The sequence below is a fragment of the Palaemon carinicauda genome, chromosome 1, assembly GCF_036898095.1.
Source record: "Palaemon carinicauda isolate YSFRI2023 chromosome 1, ASM3689809v2, whole genome shotgun sequence".
NCBI classification, from domain to species: domain Eukaryota; kingdom Metazoa; phylum Arthropoda; class Malacostraca; order Decapoda; family Palaemonidae; genus Palaemon; species Palaemon carinicauda.
In genome coordinates this window covers 138,249,812-138,265,281 of record NC_090725.1, presented here as the reverse complement: position 1 = coordinate 138,265,281, position 15,470 = coordinate 138,249,812, and the positions used below count along the sequence as shown (strand labels likewise).

The following is a 15,470-nucleotide window of genomic DNA, read 5'->3' as shown; positions in this document are numbered from 1 at the left end:
TGTCTGGTTGCCGCCAGCAGATCTGCAATCCCCATCAACGGTTACAAGATACAAGAAGCTGACATTCTTGTTTGTGGTTGCCCAGTGCTGTTGGAGTTTCATCATCACTGACGTTACACTGCCAGTCATTAGTGCTTATTTCCTGACCTATTTCCCCCTCCTGGTTGACATTGCACATTGACACTTAGTCAGTCCCAGGTCTCATTCATCCATGCCTTTATCATCTGCTCTCTCCGACCTTGCTTTTCACATCAGTGTGCCCCCGGATACATACCCTAACTCCTCACTCTTTATATCACAATGTCTTTTGTCCAAAACTATACCAGCTGATCATGGTTTCCGCCAAGTACTGTATTCATCACTATAGCAAGACAACAGGGCCCCCAGTGTTTGCCAGATTTAGACATTTGGCATCACACTGTTTGGTAGCTGCTAAATGCACATTTGCCAAAATGGAAAAAAAATAGGACTTTACTAAAAGTTGCCACTGCACATTGTCCTGAAGAAGGATGGATCCCTACACTGTTGTGAGGATTACAGGGGCCTTAACATGCAGACGGAATCAGACCACTACACGTCCCCAACACCACCAACAGCACCACCTACTGTCACGGTGCTAAAACATTCTTGACCATCAACTACCTGAAGAGGTATTATCAGATGCCCATGAACCCAGAAAACATAACAAAAACCACTATCACTAGCCCCTTCAGCACATATACATTCATTTATAGGAGCTGCATTTCTATGATTCATGGATTATATCTTAGGGGATCTCTCCCCCTGTATATATTATGTAGATGACGTACTAGGTTGTCTTCTTTGGAGGGGGAGGATATTATTGATTTGAGATGCCAGAAAACCTCAAATCAATCAATCAATAATATCCTCCCCCTCCAAAGAAGACAACCTATGTCACCTACACATTAGTCTCGCCTGCCTGCAGCAGAACGGCCTTATAACCAAGTACGATATATGTACCTTTGGTGCTAAGGAAGTGGCATTCTCGGGGCATTGTATCACTCCTGAGGGTATTCATCCCCTCCCTGAGAAGGTATCAAAAGTACAGAAGTTCCCCATGCCCTCAACGGTTAAAGCACTGCAGGAGCTCTTGTCAGCAGTCACTGCCACTCTCGCCTCCCTCTATGACTCCCGCAGAGGTAACCCAAAAACCTTAAGTAGAGCCCTTACTGGAGGCAGCCTTCGTCAAAGCCAAGAAGCCCTATCACCTGCTACTACTCTCACCTCTCCCGTGCCAATTGCCCCCTCTTACTCGTCACTGATGTCAGTGACATCACTGTAGGGTCTGTACTCAAACAAATGATTAACGGATTGCTCTGACCACTGGCTTTCTTCAATACGAAACTTTCCAAGACAGAATTCAGCTACTTTACCATCGACTGCAAATTACTGGTGGTGTATTTGTAACTGTAACATTCAAAACATCCCTGGTAAATTGAATTTCGTTGCCGACCCCCTTTCCAGAAGCCAATGGAATAAAAGGTCTTGGCAGAAGCCATTGATAGGACCTCAAGTACCAAACCTGTGGGACATCCTGCACGTGTCTTCAGCGGGAAGACATCGCCTTTGACGACTCCAATGCCACCCTCCTCTGTGACGTCAGTACTTGTAGGCAAGGTGTTTAAATTGATTCAAGGCCTCTCACAGCACTCACCCTGATGAACTGCACAACTACTGAAGTTCAAGTTCATAAGGCATGGCATTACTGAAGATGCTAAGGATTGGGTCACTGCCTATATTCCATATCAAACTTGAAAAATGCACATTTCCTCAACCTGAGTTGTTTTGCACACATTCATGTTGATGTGGTTGTTATCCATGTCACGAAGACACCGATACCTTTTCACTGTGAAAGATCGCTCCACTCACTGGTCTGAAGCCAACCCAATGCAAGATGCAACATCTGCTTCGTGTACTGCTGCCTTACTTTCCGGATGGATGGCAACATTCCGCATTACAAATCATATCCCTTCTGTTAGAGATGCAACATACAGCTTTCAATTGTGGACAACATTAGGCATCAACTCAGTATCACCGTACATCAGACTATTTACAACCCAGCAGCCAACAGAATGGTGGAACATTTCCATTATACCCTCAGTGGAACTTTGATGTCCTGCTGCAATGACTCCAGCTGGTTTCCAAAACTTCTCACATGGACACCATTGATGAAATGGTATGTGATGACCCGTTGGTCCTCCCTAAGGAACTTTTTCCTTTCCGTTCGCTACCTCCTACAATGAGGAGATTTAGCCTCTGCCTTAAGACTTAGAAGTCCCCCCGCAAAATAGTCCATATACAGTATAACACATGTCTTTATGAGCACTGACACTTGTAAGGCCCTGCTTACGCCCACATATACCGGCCAATTCCTTGTCATCCGTTATACTCCTAAACCTTTCCTCCTCAATGATCGTGGTAAATAGGAGTGGATCACCATTGACCGCCTAAACCTGCATATCTCCTGCAACAGTATGATTCTCTTGGCCAGGTCACCCTCTTTCACATGCATGAATGCTTCAAGAGTGGGCGGGAAGCCATGTAGTGCATGTACAGCAAACAATGCTCATACAAAAAGGAAGGATGCCCTCTTTACGTTTACTTCTACACTGCAACTACCATCGAACTCATGTCACAAGATCGTTGAATGTAACAACCTAATTTAAACTCTATTATCATTTTATTATTGCATTATCTGTATTTATGGCAATATTAACCTTATTAACAAGAACCGTTGAATATAAACATGCAAGTGTCACTCATTAGATGACCCCATGGGAGCATATAAATACTTGTGTTGTCTCTAAATAGAATTCGGAGGATATGTTTGTTTCAGTCCCTCCTCCACTCCCGTCCATTGGGAAGAGAGTGTATATTGTTGAGATATGAAAAAAAAAGTTACAGAAATAATCATGAATGAAATCCCTTCTCATAAATCTAAGATTTCCCCCTAAAATGATTAGAGTACCAATTTGCTAAGATTGCAGAATTTATATATATATATATATATATATATATATTAAGAATTTGAAAAACTAACCGAAAATATGAGGAATGAGACTTTCCAAGTTTGAAAAAAAGACAGAAAGAAACCGTCACTGACCCGGGCAATTGGAAAATGGCTAAAGACAAACTCTAATCATTTGAGAGATAAGATGCAACCTACTCCTCTTACACTCCAAAATGTCAGTCGAGCACTGTTCAAACTTTTGAATATACAAAAGGGCTGCTTATTGGAAACGACCCCGCCTGTTGGTTGGGAGTTCGAGACCGGCTCGAGTTTAATAGTTTCTAATAGTGTTTGTAACCTTACCATCCTTGTGAGGTAGAGATATGGGGTTTCGGGGGACCCTATTGGTATACCTGTTGAGTCATCATCAGCCATTGCCTGGCCCTCCCTCGTCCTAGTTTAATGGGAAGGGGGCTTGGGCGCTGATCATATGTAAATGGTCATTCTCTTGGGCATTGTCCTCTCCTTTGCCATTCATATCGACCTCTAAGTCTTTTAACCTTTAAACCGGGGGAGATGTCAGGGCAAGGATACTGATTATACGAACTGGAAGCGATTCAGTGTTATCATGAAGGGAGATAAATTGGATAAACATCCAACTGTGACAGTCATGTTTCAAACAGGAAAGAAACTTCTGACAGCAAATTTTGATAAGATAGATGGAAAAGAAATCTTAAATCCTTAACCACCAACAAATAAATGAATATTAACTTAATGAACAATTTACATTAGTAGTGAATTATATCGTAGAAAGAATCTAATGTAGCGAAGATCTCCTCGTCTGCATGCTCGTTTGTATTAGTACTGAATGCATTCAATCAAAATTTGGGCAGATATTTTGCACACCAATTGGCTGAAAACAAGACTTTCAAACTAGGAACAGAGGATTAATGAGATTTTATTTACCATCGTATAGGGAGGAAATATATTGCATTAATCAAATGAAGGGAAAACGAACCAAGGTCAAGAAAATGTGCAAGAAAATAAAAGACGAAATCAAACAAATGTTGACATGGCAGAGCTTCTAGCAAAATATCATGCACGGAACCACGAGAAAGACATCGTTAGTGTAACCGAAATTGAGCCTTCTTCGTGACTCTGGGGAATTAGTTAGAGGTGAGATATTCGCACCTTTGAAAACACTTAATAACACGAAGAACACGAACCCTGCAGCATTACTCGGAACTGACGTTGGGAAGAGAATATAATAACATATTGGAGAAAGGATAAGATAGTAATTTAGGTCATATTTATACGGAGAAGCTGAATCTTGTTTAAACCATATGTGCAGAAAACGATAAAAATATTTCCTGTTACATCAAAACTATACAGTAGACTAAATCAATCACCTCCATCATGATACCTGTCATTCTAAATATAATTGTTCCTAATAATAATAATGATAATAATAATAATAATAATAATAATAATAATAATAATAATAATAATAATAATAATAATAATAATAATAGTAATAATAATAATAATAATAACACTGTAAATTAAATATAATTGTTCGTAATAATAATAATAATAATAATAATAATAATAACAATAATAATAATAATTTACGTAAAACTAGGGTAATTCCAGTAGATAATATAAATCTTAACATAACATTTCCCATTACAGCCGTAATTTTTTTTTCTGCTAACTGGCTATGAGTGTATTTTATTCTTGTTATATCCTTTACATATCGATAAAAAAAGACAAAAGAACTTGAACCTCACTTTTTGCATCGGTATACAAACTATCTTCTGCACTCTAGATAAGAGATCAATATGTAACTTCTCGTTCATCACGCCCAGAAAACATTGCAAGTATTTTCAACCGGAAAAAAATTCTTAGATTTTCATCTCACATTGTTGCTTTACCTAACTTGGCTTCACTGTTGATTTCATTCTTTTGTAAGTCTTCCATTAGAAGTGAAATTTGATTTTGTCTTAAAACATGACAAGCTGCTCCCCTTAGACAAGGGTTGTGAGAAGTCAGAGAAAAATGAATGGAAGTTAAATATCAAAGAAAAGAAAGGATAATATCTATTTAGTCTTTGACTTGAACCGTCATGAGTAGCCTACCTTTATTTGCAACTTTACCCTGAGGGCGTTGATGAAATATATCAGAATATAAAATCTAACCTTTGATTATAGTGTCAACAAAAGAATAAGTAAGAGCTCTCCATAGGTTGGAAGTAGTTAGAAGTTCCTTACCTGTTGAGAGCATTTAGGACAATTCTATAATGAAAAGGACTAAAATCTTTCTCAAAATATCAGATTTATGACAAATAAGGAGAATGCATATCTAACTGGGATAATCTTAAAAGGTTGGATCAATATATAATCTATCTAACAGAGATACAATGATTCTACATATCCTTTAAGTTAATTGACTTCAAAACAATTTCAGCGTATGATTTTTTTTTTCTTTTTTTTTTTTTGAAAAGGTAATCTGTATTACACAAAAAGTTGTTTCACAATTGGTGAATTCTTACATCCTATATGACAAAAGATGATTTACTTTTTCTGTCAAGGCAGTAAGATCTCACAAGATGAGAGAGAGAGAGAGAGAGAGAGAGAGAGAGAGAGAGAGAGAGAGAGAGAGAGAGAGAGAGAGAGTTAAGGCAGTAAGATCTCACAAGATATATGAGAGAGAGAGAGAGAGAGAGAGAGAGAGAGAGAGAGAGAGAGGAGAGAGAGAGAGAGAGAGAGAGAGAGAGAGAGCAACCCATTAAGTGTCCAATCTAAAGCATAAATTCCAGAGCCCCAACATCTCGTGTAAGTGGCCGTCTACGTTATTCATTATGACGACTTTATGAGGTCGTGTCCAAGGTTACAGCGTATAGAAATGCTATCAAACAACTTACTCTAAACATATATAATACAGCTGCACAGTTTCAGGTTTTGTTTGTAAGTCAAAGGTAGGAAAAGAAACAGGACTTGAAATACTGGTAATCTTTCAAATTCAGTATTTTCTTTCCTTTAATGCATTAATACGATTCTATTGTGACTGAACGATCGGGTCGTTTAGCAGTTTAAGTCGACTTGGTGCTGTCCATTTTCTAAAATTTATAAGAATTCAATTTTGTTGATTAAGACAAGAAAGAGTCAAGCTCTAGTTTTTTCACTCAAGCTAACCAGATTCTTAATTCCATAAAATTTACCAAGCTAACGGTTTACGATTTTGAGCTAAAACTAGATAGTTTTCTTCTCTATCTGCAGAAGCTATTTAATGCTGTTAGTTTTAGAAATACAAATGAATCAATAAAATTCCAAATACCCCCTATTAGGAAAATTATAGTACCTTATTCATTTTCTAATACTCTCACTTTTGAATTTCAGATTATATTATCACGTTTCCATACACATTTGATATTAAGGGGGCCTGAAAAGAAAGAGTTGTTCACATGTGAAATCTCATCTGAAAGTTTAGGATATTCTTGTACGAGAACAATGAATATTCTGTAGCTTACCGAAAGGATCTGTTCTTTCCCTTAAGTATTTTTTATTTTATTTATTTATGAACTTTAGATGAAATATTACCCTCCCCAGTCATAAGTCTATGACTGCATCTTTCACAAATTAACCTCGTCCTCTTGGCTATTCTTTTTAAAATCTATCAAGTGCAATGATTGCAATACTGGTGCACTAATTTCCTCAAATTTTTCTTCCGAATAATGTATCACAATTTGGAAATTGAATCTATTAGATCTATCACTACATATACATACACACATATATACATATATATACATATATATATATATATATATATATATATATATATATATATATATATACATATATATATATATATATATATATATATATATATATATATATATATATATATATATATATATATATGGAGACGCCCCAATGGAGAAACGAAAAATGAAATAATTTTATTCTCAGTGAAAAAGTTAATTTAGTTAAAGATAAACCAGTGTTAAACAAATTAAAGTCTGGCGATTATAGAATGGCGAGAAGCAAAGTTTGTTCAAATCTAAGGAAAGAGAGTGCAAAATTAATACTAAGAAAGAAAGTACAAACTCCTGTAATAAGAGAAAAACCTGATGAGTTTAGTTTAGCAATACAAATTAGGTACTCCCATTCTCATGATGAAAAGGAAGCAAGTAAAGAAGAAATGAACAGTATTTTACCAAAATGTATATTGGAATTAGCACAACAGATAGGAGGAAAAGTCCCCAAACAAGATTAAGGAAATCTATCAGAGAAGACCTACAACCTAATAAAGAAAAGATTGGAAATGAGGGTAAAATCCAAGAGAGATGAAATAGAATTAGCAAAACAATAAACAATAAAGCTAAAAACCCATGATATTCGTAAACACAATAAGACCAAAATTGAGAAAAACACTAAAAAAAGGAAGTCTAGGAACAGGGAGGCGCCAACAGGTGTTTGCTTTGAAGGATGAAGATGAAAATATTATTTACAATAGAGATGGAGTTACAAAAATTGCAGAGGATATCTATACAATGCTATACAATAGTGATAAGAGAAATAACTTCACCAATATAAATAATGAAACACTTGAGCCGGTACCATACGCAATGGTAAGAAAAGTAAAGAAAGGATTAAAAGGCATGAAAAAGGCAAGGCAGCAGAGGAAGATGGCCTCAAGATTGATTTGACAATAGATGAATTAGATACCATAGTAAAACTCGCTGAGTTCTACACCAAATATCTGAAAGAATGCTCTATACCTACAGCTTGAAAAAACTTTATCATCATATTAATTCACAAAAAGGGAGACAAAAAACAACCGGAAAAATTACCGCCCAAAAATTGTACTCAACGTAATATATAGAATATTTACAAAGACCATGTTAGGCCCAATAAAAAGACAGCTAGACTTTAATCAACCAAGAGAGCCGGCAGGCTTTGAAAGTGGTTATTCAACATCTGACCATATACATGTAATTAACCAGCTAATGGAAAAATCAACAGAGTATGACAAACCACTATGTATGGCATTTATAGACTATGAGAAAGCTTTTGAATCTGTCAAAACCTCAGTAGTAATGAAATCCCTTAAAAAAAGAAATAGAAGAATCTTATGTTTGAACACTTGGAAAGATTTTAAGAATTTAGATTGCGGAAAAAGTAAGAATTGATATTAATGGGGAATACCTTAACAACCTATGATTTGCATTTGACATAGTTGTGTTTAGTAAATCACGGGAGGATTTACAAAAGAGAGTAGTAGATTTGAATAGAGAAACCAGAAATATAGGACTGGAAATGAACATGAGATTAACTAAGATAATGTTCAATGAAAATGCAAATACAACTAATTAGAGTTATGGAAGAGCATCTAGAGATTGTTAATAAATATGCGTACTTAGGACAGACTGTGTTTCCCCAGGACACGAGACCGAAATCAAAAGAAGGATAAGCATGGGATGGAGAGCATTTGGTAAACAAAATGAGATTATAAATGTAAAATGCCCCTTTCTCTAAAAAGAAGAGTATTTAATGAGACGGTCCTATCTGTATAAACTTATGCATCAGAAACTTGGAGCCTTACTAAAGCCTTAGAACATGAGCTAGTTACAACTTAAGAGCTATGGAAAGAATAATGATGGGAATAACACTAATAGACAGAAAAAGAGCAACGTGGATACGAGCGCAAACATTTAAGAAAAAGAAATAGACATGGCCAGGCCATATAATGAGAATGACAGACAATAGATGGACATTAAGAATAACAAAATTAGTTTCTTGAGATTGTTAAAGAAGCCAGGGAATGGAGAGTAGACAATGGATTGACGAAGTAAGAAAGCCTGCAAGTGTGGACTGGCACAGAAAGACCATAAACAAAGGCAAGTGGAAGGACATATCTGAGGCCTTTGTTCTGCAGTGAAATAGTAACAGTTGATGATATATATATATATATATATATATATATATATATATATATATATATATATATATATATATATATATATAATCTGTCCATGGAATGTTTTAAGCTTACATCCTTTGACTTGTGTATGAGAGAGAGAGAGAGAGAGAGAGAGAGAGAGAGAGAGAGAGAGAGAGAGAGAGAGAGAGAGAGAGAGAGAGAGAGAGATTGACTAAACATATTCAGGAAAGACTGTCACTATATCGTGCACCCGTCCCAGAACAGTCAGCCACAGAATTTGTACGTTATAGAACAGTTTTTAGATATGAATGAGCTCTGCGATTCTTCACGACCAAATTTCGATACGAAATAGACAAAAAAATGAGGGAAATTCATCTCAGCCAGACGGGTCAAATTTCCTTCCAGCCAAAAGGCCATTAAGTAAATGAATTCGGCCACAGTTTCCCGGCTGGCTGTCGGTTTGCCAGCTATTCCAGATGTATTATGAATGCAGCAATTTTGAGAGAAAATGCCAACGTAAAGGGAAGTAAAAGATATGGCTGCCACACTGGAATCAGAGCATTAGAGCCACAGAACTTTGCTTTTTATCAATGCAAGTGTAACCACGTGAATATACAAACGTACTTATTCACGTAAATTGTTGCAAAAGTCTATATTTATACTAATTTTCATTCATTTCTTTTCAATTTTTAAAATATATGTAAAACACAACTAGGATAATCTAGTTCTTAACAACGTTGACTTTGAACATTACTTCAGACAAGATACCCACATATGCTCAAGCATATTTTCCCCTGAGGGGTCTACAGTAGTAGTGCTTCTCATCATTAGGACCTCAAGCAATATCAAGAAAACAGAAAAGGGTCCCATTCAGTTCTATTAAACTTCCATTTGCCCAGAGAATTTATCCAGTTTTAATCTCAATAGAAAACGCTTCAAATCACAAACAAATAGGTTAATATTTTAATTTTCTTACGATACTGAGGTTTAACGGTATGCTTCAAAGAGTACCTAGTTATCGACTCTCTTAACTCCCTTGCTCAAAATTTTACATATATTATACATGTATACTGTATTCTGCTACTGTCCAGTAGTAATTTGGCATGCCTATACATGAAAAAAAAATAATATATTTAGTTTAATTAGCACCGACCTAAAGTTATAAACATAAGCATTTATAAGTCCCATAATTGGATCAGTAGAATATCTGCAAGAAAGAATTCGAGAAAAATGCACATCAGATTCAAGTATTTCAAGAATTCATATTACCATACGTAGAATAATCCTTTCCATTTCTCTTCATGGTAGTGATCTTCAACGTTGCGACACCATATCTCACTTGTTAATAAATATAAATGCCCCCTGTTTGGGTGAAATGCACTTTACGTGAATCGTAGCCTTTTGTATAAACCTGTTTCTAAGGAATACTGAAAATGAGCCTAGTGTTGTGGCTTGGAGCCGTCATGACTCTCTCTCTCTCTCTCTCTCTCTCTCTCTCTCTCTCTCTCTCTCTCTCTCTCTCTCTCTCTCCAGAGATGAATAGCATTCCAATGTTTTATGGGACAAATCAAATAAGAATACAAGATAACCAAATGAAACCTCAAAGCCGAAAACTCTTACCCAGAACGCATAAATTGAGGAAGACCCGAAGAGAATAAACTGCCTCTCACTCGGCTACTAAAAATCTCTCTCTCTCTCTCTCTCTCTCTCTCTCTCTCTCTCTCTCCCAACCCAAAGTTAGTTTCAAGAGGCTGCTAAGAAGGGCCAAAGGGTTGCTGCAAGACCCTCAGGGAATGCGTACAGTTTACAGCGTGAGATGCACCAACAGTACTACTAATGATGGTAAATAAAATTCACAGAGGATCCATATCTCCACACATGCATTGAGCTTACAAAACTAATCTAGCTAACACTTTCTGTCACATTTATCTATTTGGCCCACAATTTACAACCCTTTTTCTATATTCTTTGGCTTGTTTTCATTATCACCAATCAGCACTCCATCATCTGTAAATATTGCCCTCCAAACTTCATTGGACTAAATTTATCCTTCCATTGAGTAAGGCAATCATGGAGATAAAGTATACCATTGCATGAGGTTTTCTTTACAACAGACTAACCATATAATGTAAACAGTTTTTTTTTTTTTACTGGTAAAAGTGTCTTAAACATCCCGTTATAAAAACAAATCCTATATAGCCGCAACATTGCATAGGTCAAATGTGTTAGTAACAATATTATAGTAAACGGTCCCAAGTTACCGTCTACTACCTTTATTTAAATGTTTCATGCTAAAAATTTATTACTCCCAATGATTATAATTTTAAGAAACATGATAGACAACCCACGGATTTCCCGCAAAAAAAGGGGGTTTCGACAAATATTCTTTTAAAATGTAAAGATATATATGCAAAGAAAAGTGCATGTGTGTGTTAGCTCAGAGAAAATAATAACAGTGTAAAATAAAAAATAAAACCCTTTACACCTCCATAACATTCCTTTGTAACTCGCAATGAAAACAAAATTCTGTTATCAAGGCACAACTTTAAGTACTATTCTTCTTTTTCTTAGGAATATTATTGTTAATACTATTTAATCCAGCCACCCGAAAAATATAGCGTTAATTGTTGACCCTCAAAATAACCTACCATCTTACTACTCTGGTAATCGATTTAATGCCTAACAACCACCAATGTTACATGCCGTACATCACGACCGTTAAACCAAACTAATTCCTCACACTATCTTCACCAAGGTCTATGGACCTTGTTCTTCACATTCATAGTTACTTAAGGCTATTTTATCAGTAACGGTTTCAACAGAATAGAAACATTTATTTTAAAACATTAACACGTTACGGCCCTCACAGCTACTAATGGGGCTCTTTTTGTAAGTCTACATACTTTGGTTTATGAGCAATTCACTAGAGATTTTTTTTTTTTTTTTTTTTTTTTTTTTTTTTTGCAGATCCAACTCTCCTATTGCTAGCTAGACCACAAGAGAAAGGAAAAACCACAGTAGTTGTTTGAAAAATTCCTACGAATAAGACATAATTCTTACCTTTAGAATTTTCTTGATCTTTTTAATGGCAATAGAGGAGAACTTGTTCAGCCGTTCACCAATGGAGTGGAAGAGCACCAAGCAGAGGGGTATTCCCACCATGGCGTATACAATGGTAAAAATCTTACCAGGGACAGTGTTCGGGGTAGAGTGGCCGTACCCTGTAAAGAAAAGATCTGTTTCAAGACCGATTCATCCATTATCAAATAGAAGGAATATACTTATAAGATCTGAAAATGTCAGTAAAACCTCATTAATCACATAAAAACATGTGAACCTCCTTTGTAATCATGTTCAACAATTGCAGCAATAGTGTATAATACAAAAGATTCTAAAAGCCTCACTTACTAATAATAGGATCTGATGAACTGACCCAAAACCAACGGCAAATACAATGCCATAAATGAAACGCAATAACAATTGAACAGACGATTTCCAATTCTTTACTTTCATACATTATATGGTAATTATGATAACCACCTTACTTTATTAATCCTTAATAATTGTCACCTCTTGTTTTAGTTTAAGCCGTAAATGTTGCCATATCCCTTTTAGTATTGTCATAAAAAACTACATCCAATAAAGCTACTATGTCATGTTACGCCTAATACGACGATTACTTATTCCACGCTTTACAGATTCATGTCACAAGTGAAATGAGTTGTGTTGGTAAAATCCTAGTAAGGCTAGATAAAGGACGAGAAAAGTGCTTAGGTGTTAGAACTGACATTCACTCTGTTTCGATAGGAAATCGCACAACCAACCATCTTTGCTGAAGTGTATATATATTTTCTTAAACAATTGCAGAGGAACAAACAAATAAAAAAGATACTGTCAGGAAAAGTTTACTGTGGACATATTCACAAATAAAGATGATAATATTAAAGATTTCTTTTTATTTCTACTCTTTTCCATTACCACTTTTCAAGCATCGATGGCATATCACTGGAGTTTTGAATAATTTCTTCTAAGTCTCCAACAAATGAACCAATTGTGCTTTCTTTATGATCTAATCAGAGAATCATTGAAACCTTTTGCATTTTCAATGTATTTTGTGCTATTTAATTTTACTAAAAGTGAGCATGGAATTCAGCTACTTTTATAGGATAAGTTTTATCCAGAGGAAACATATTCAAATCTATTTTGAGATATCACGAATGATGTGATTAAAAATTGAGGTTAAAATAACTTTACTTCTTAAAATCCAAATCTCTCTCTCTCTCTCTCTCTCTCTCTCTCTCTCTCTCTCTCTCTCTCTCTCTCTCTCTCTCAAGAGCAATGTCATCCGTTGCTCCAGGGGAGATCGGAAGATTGCAAATTACCTCTTCATCTCGTTAACTGCTACGATGAACTTATCAACCTGCAGCCATCAGACGAAGATGATTGACTAAAAAATAGCATGACTACGAAACTGAATATGCATGGCACGAAAGTAAACAGGAATATCGGTAGGACAGGAATAATCATGGAAATGGGCAGGGAACGATGTAAACAGGAGTTATATGCAAGGCAAAAAGTAAACAAGAATACCTGTGGGTTATATCTTTTACTCCGATTATCATTATTTTGTTCTATTTAGCTAACTGTATTATTTGAAATAAAGGTTACACAAAAAATGCTAGTAAGGACCCTTTACTTCACTGTAGTAAGTATGAGAATGTTGCATTTGCCATCAGGCTCCCTTTATCTGTTCACACACACCCACACACACATACACACAAACACACAGCACACACACACACACACACATATATATATATATATATATATATATATATACATTTATATACATATAAATTATATATATACACATAGATATATGTATATATATATATATATATATATATATATATATATATATATTTATATATATAGTGTATACATATATATTAATTTTTCACCATATTCCCTTTCCCCTAGACAGATTTGGCACCAGAAGAGGTTAGTCTTCTTGTGATTGAGCAAGTTCTTATAGTATATGAAGTTTCTAGACTGACGACCTTTATGTTGACCCTAGAGATTGATGGTACCTACTTACAGCTTGAGCTTGGGTGGTCTCGAGGAAGGTTCTTAGGATAGAACGTGAAAGATTCGCAGCAAGAGATCAGACCACTTAGCCAGGGCGTCCACGCTCTCATATCCACATTTACTGGGGTGGTTGGGCCGTGTTTCAATGAATTCTATCATATATATATATATATATATATATATATATATATATATATATATATATATATATGTATATAATTATATATATATACTGTATATATTTATATATACACACATAAATAGACACATATATGCATACATGCATACAGTATATGTGCAATCAAACACACACACACACACACACATATATATATATATATATATATATATATATATATATATATGTATGTATATATACATGTGTGTGTACAGTATATATAAATATATATACAGTGTATATATATATATATATATATATATATATATATATATATACACACATATATATATATATATAACTATAGACATGCAGTATTTAAACATATGGATATATGTATGTATACATTCAAACATACATACCTACGTATTCATACATATTATTATTATTATTATTATTATTATTATTATTATTATTATTATTATTATTATTATTATTATTATTATTATTAGCTAAGCTATAAACATAGTTGGAAAAGCAAGATGCTGTAAGCCCAAGGGCTCTAACAGGGAAAATAGCTCAGTGATGGAAGGTAATATAGAAATAAATCAACTATAAGAGAAGTGATGAATCATTATTATAAAATATTTTAAGAACAGTAACATTAACATAGATCTTTTATATATAAACCATAAAGAGAGACTTATGGCAGCCTATTTAACATAAGAACATTCGCTGCTAGTTTGAACTTTTGAAGTTCTATTGATTCAACTACCTGATTAGGAATATCATTCCACAAATTGGTTATTCCACACTTTGAACGACGGTGCTAAAGATTAATATGTAGACCAGGAATAAAAAATTTAATAGACTGCAAGTTTTTGTCCAACAGACCAAGATTCGATTCGATTAACAGGAGCATCTGAAAAATGAAACTGTAAAAGCATCAATTGAATTTTGTTAATTAGGATTGGAGAAAACCAAAATCTTTGCAATCACTGTCCGCTCACTCGCTGTAAGAACATATATCTCTGAATCAGTGTCTTCTTTTTTAATCTCTTTCAAAAATAATCCAAAATCCCAGAAGAAACTAAGATCTCGTGGTTGGCCTCTCGAAGAAAAACAAAGTGAATGTGGGCCTTTATCCGACAGGGGCCCATTCACTGAACCATTGGAATACAAAGGTATGTTCATACAGTAACTCAAACAGATGGGTCTCGTTTAATGAATTCTAGAGTGCTTTAATTAAGATACACTTAGGCTGACCATTGCAAAAGATAAATCATTTGGTGAGGATATACTCTTATACCATTATATTTCCAAGAACAAGAGTACATAAGAAACACC

The 15,470-nt window shown here is 35.1% G+C and overlaps 1 protein-coding gene across 1 annotated transcript in view; it reads right to left on the bottom strand.

The window, feature by feature from the left end:
- LOC137643239 (two pore potassium channel protein sup-9-like) overlaps window positions 1-12,157 on the bottom strand; it is a 66,020-nt gene extending 53,863 nt beyond the window's left edge. Inside the window, exon 1 of the mRNA XM_068376083.1 lies at window positions 11,978-12,157. Within this exon, the coding sequence (XP_068232184.1) occupies window positions 11,978-12,079 (102 nt within the window). The 5' untranslated portion in view covers window positions 12,080-12,157. The remainder of the gene's footprint in view (window positions 1-11,977) is intronic.
- Window positions 12,158-15,470: the final 3,313 nt, after the last annotated feature.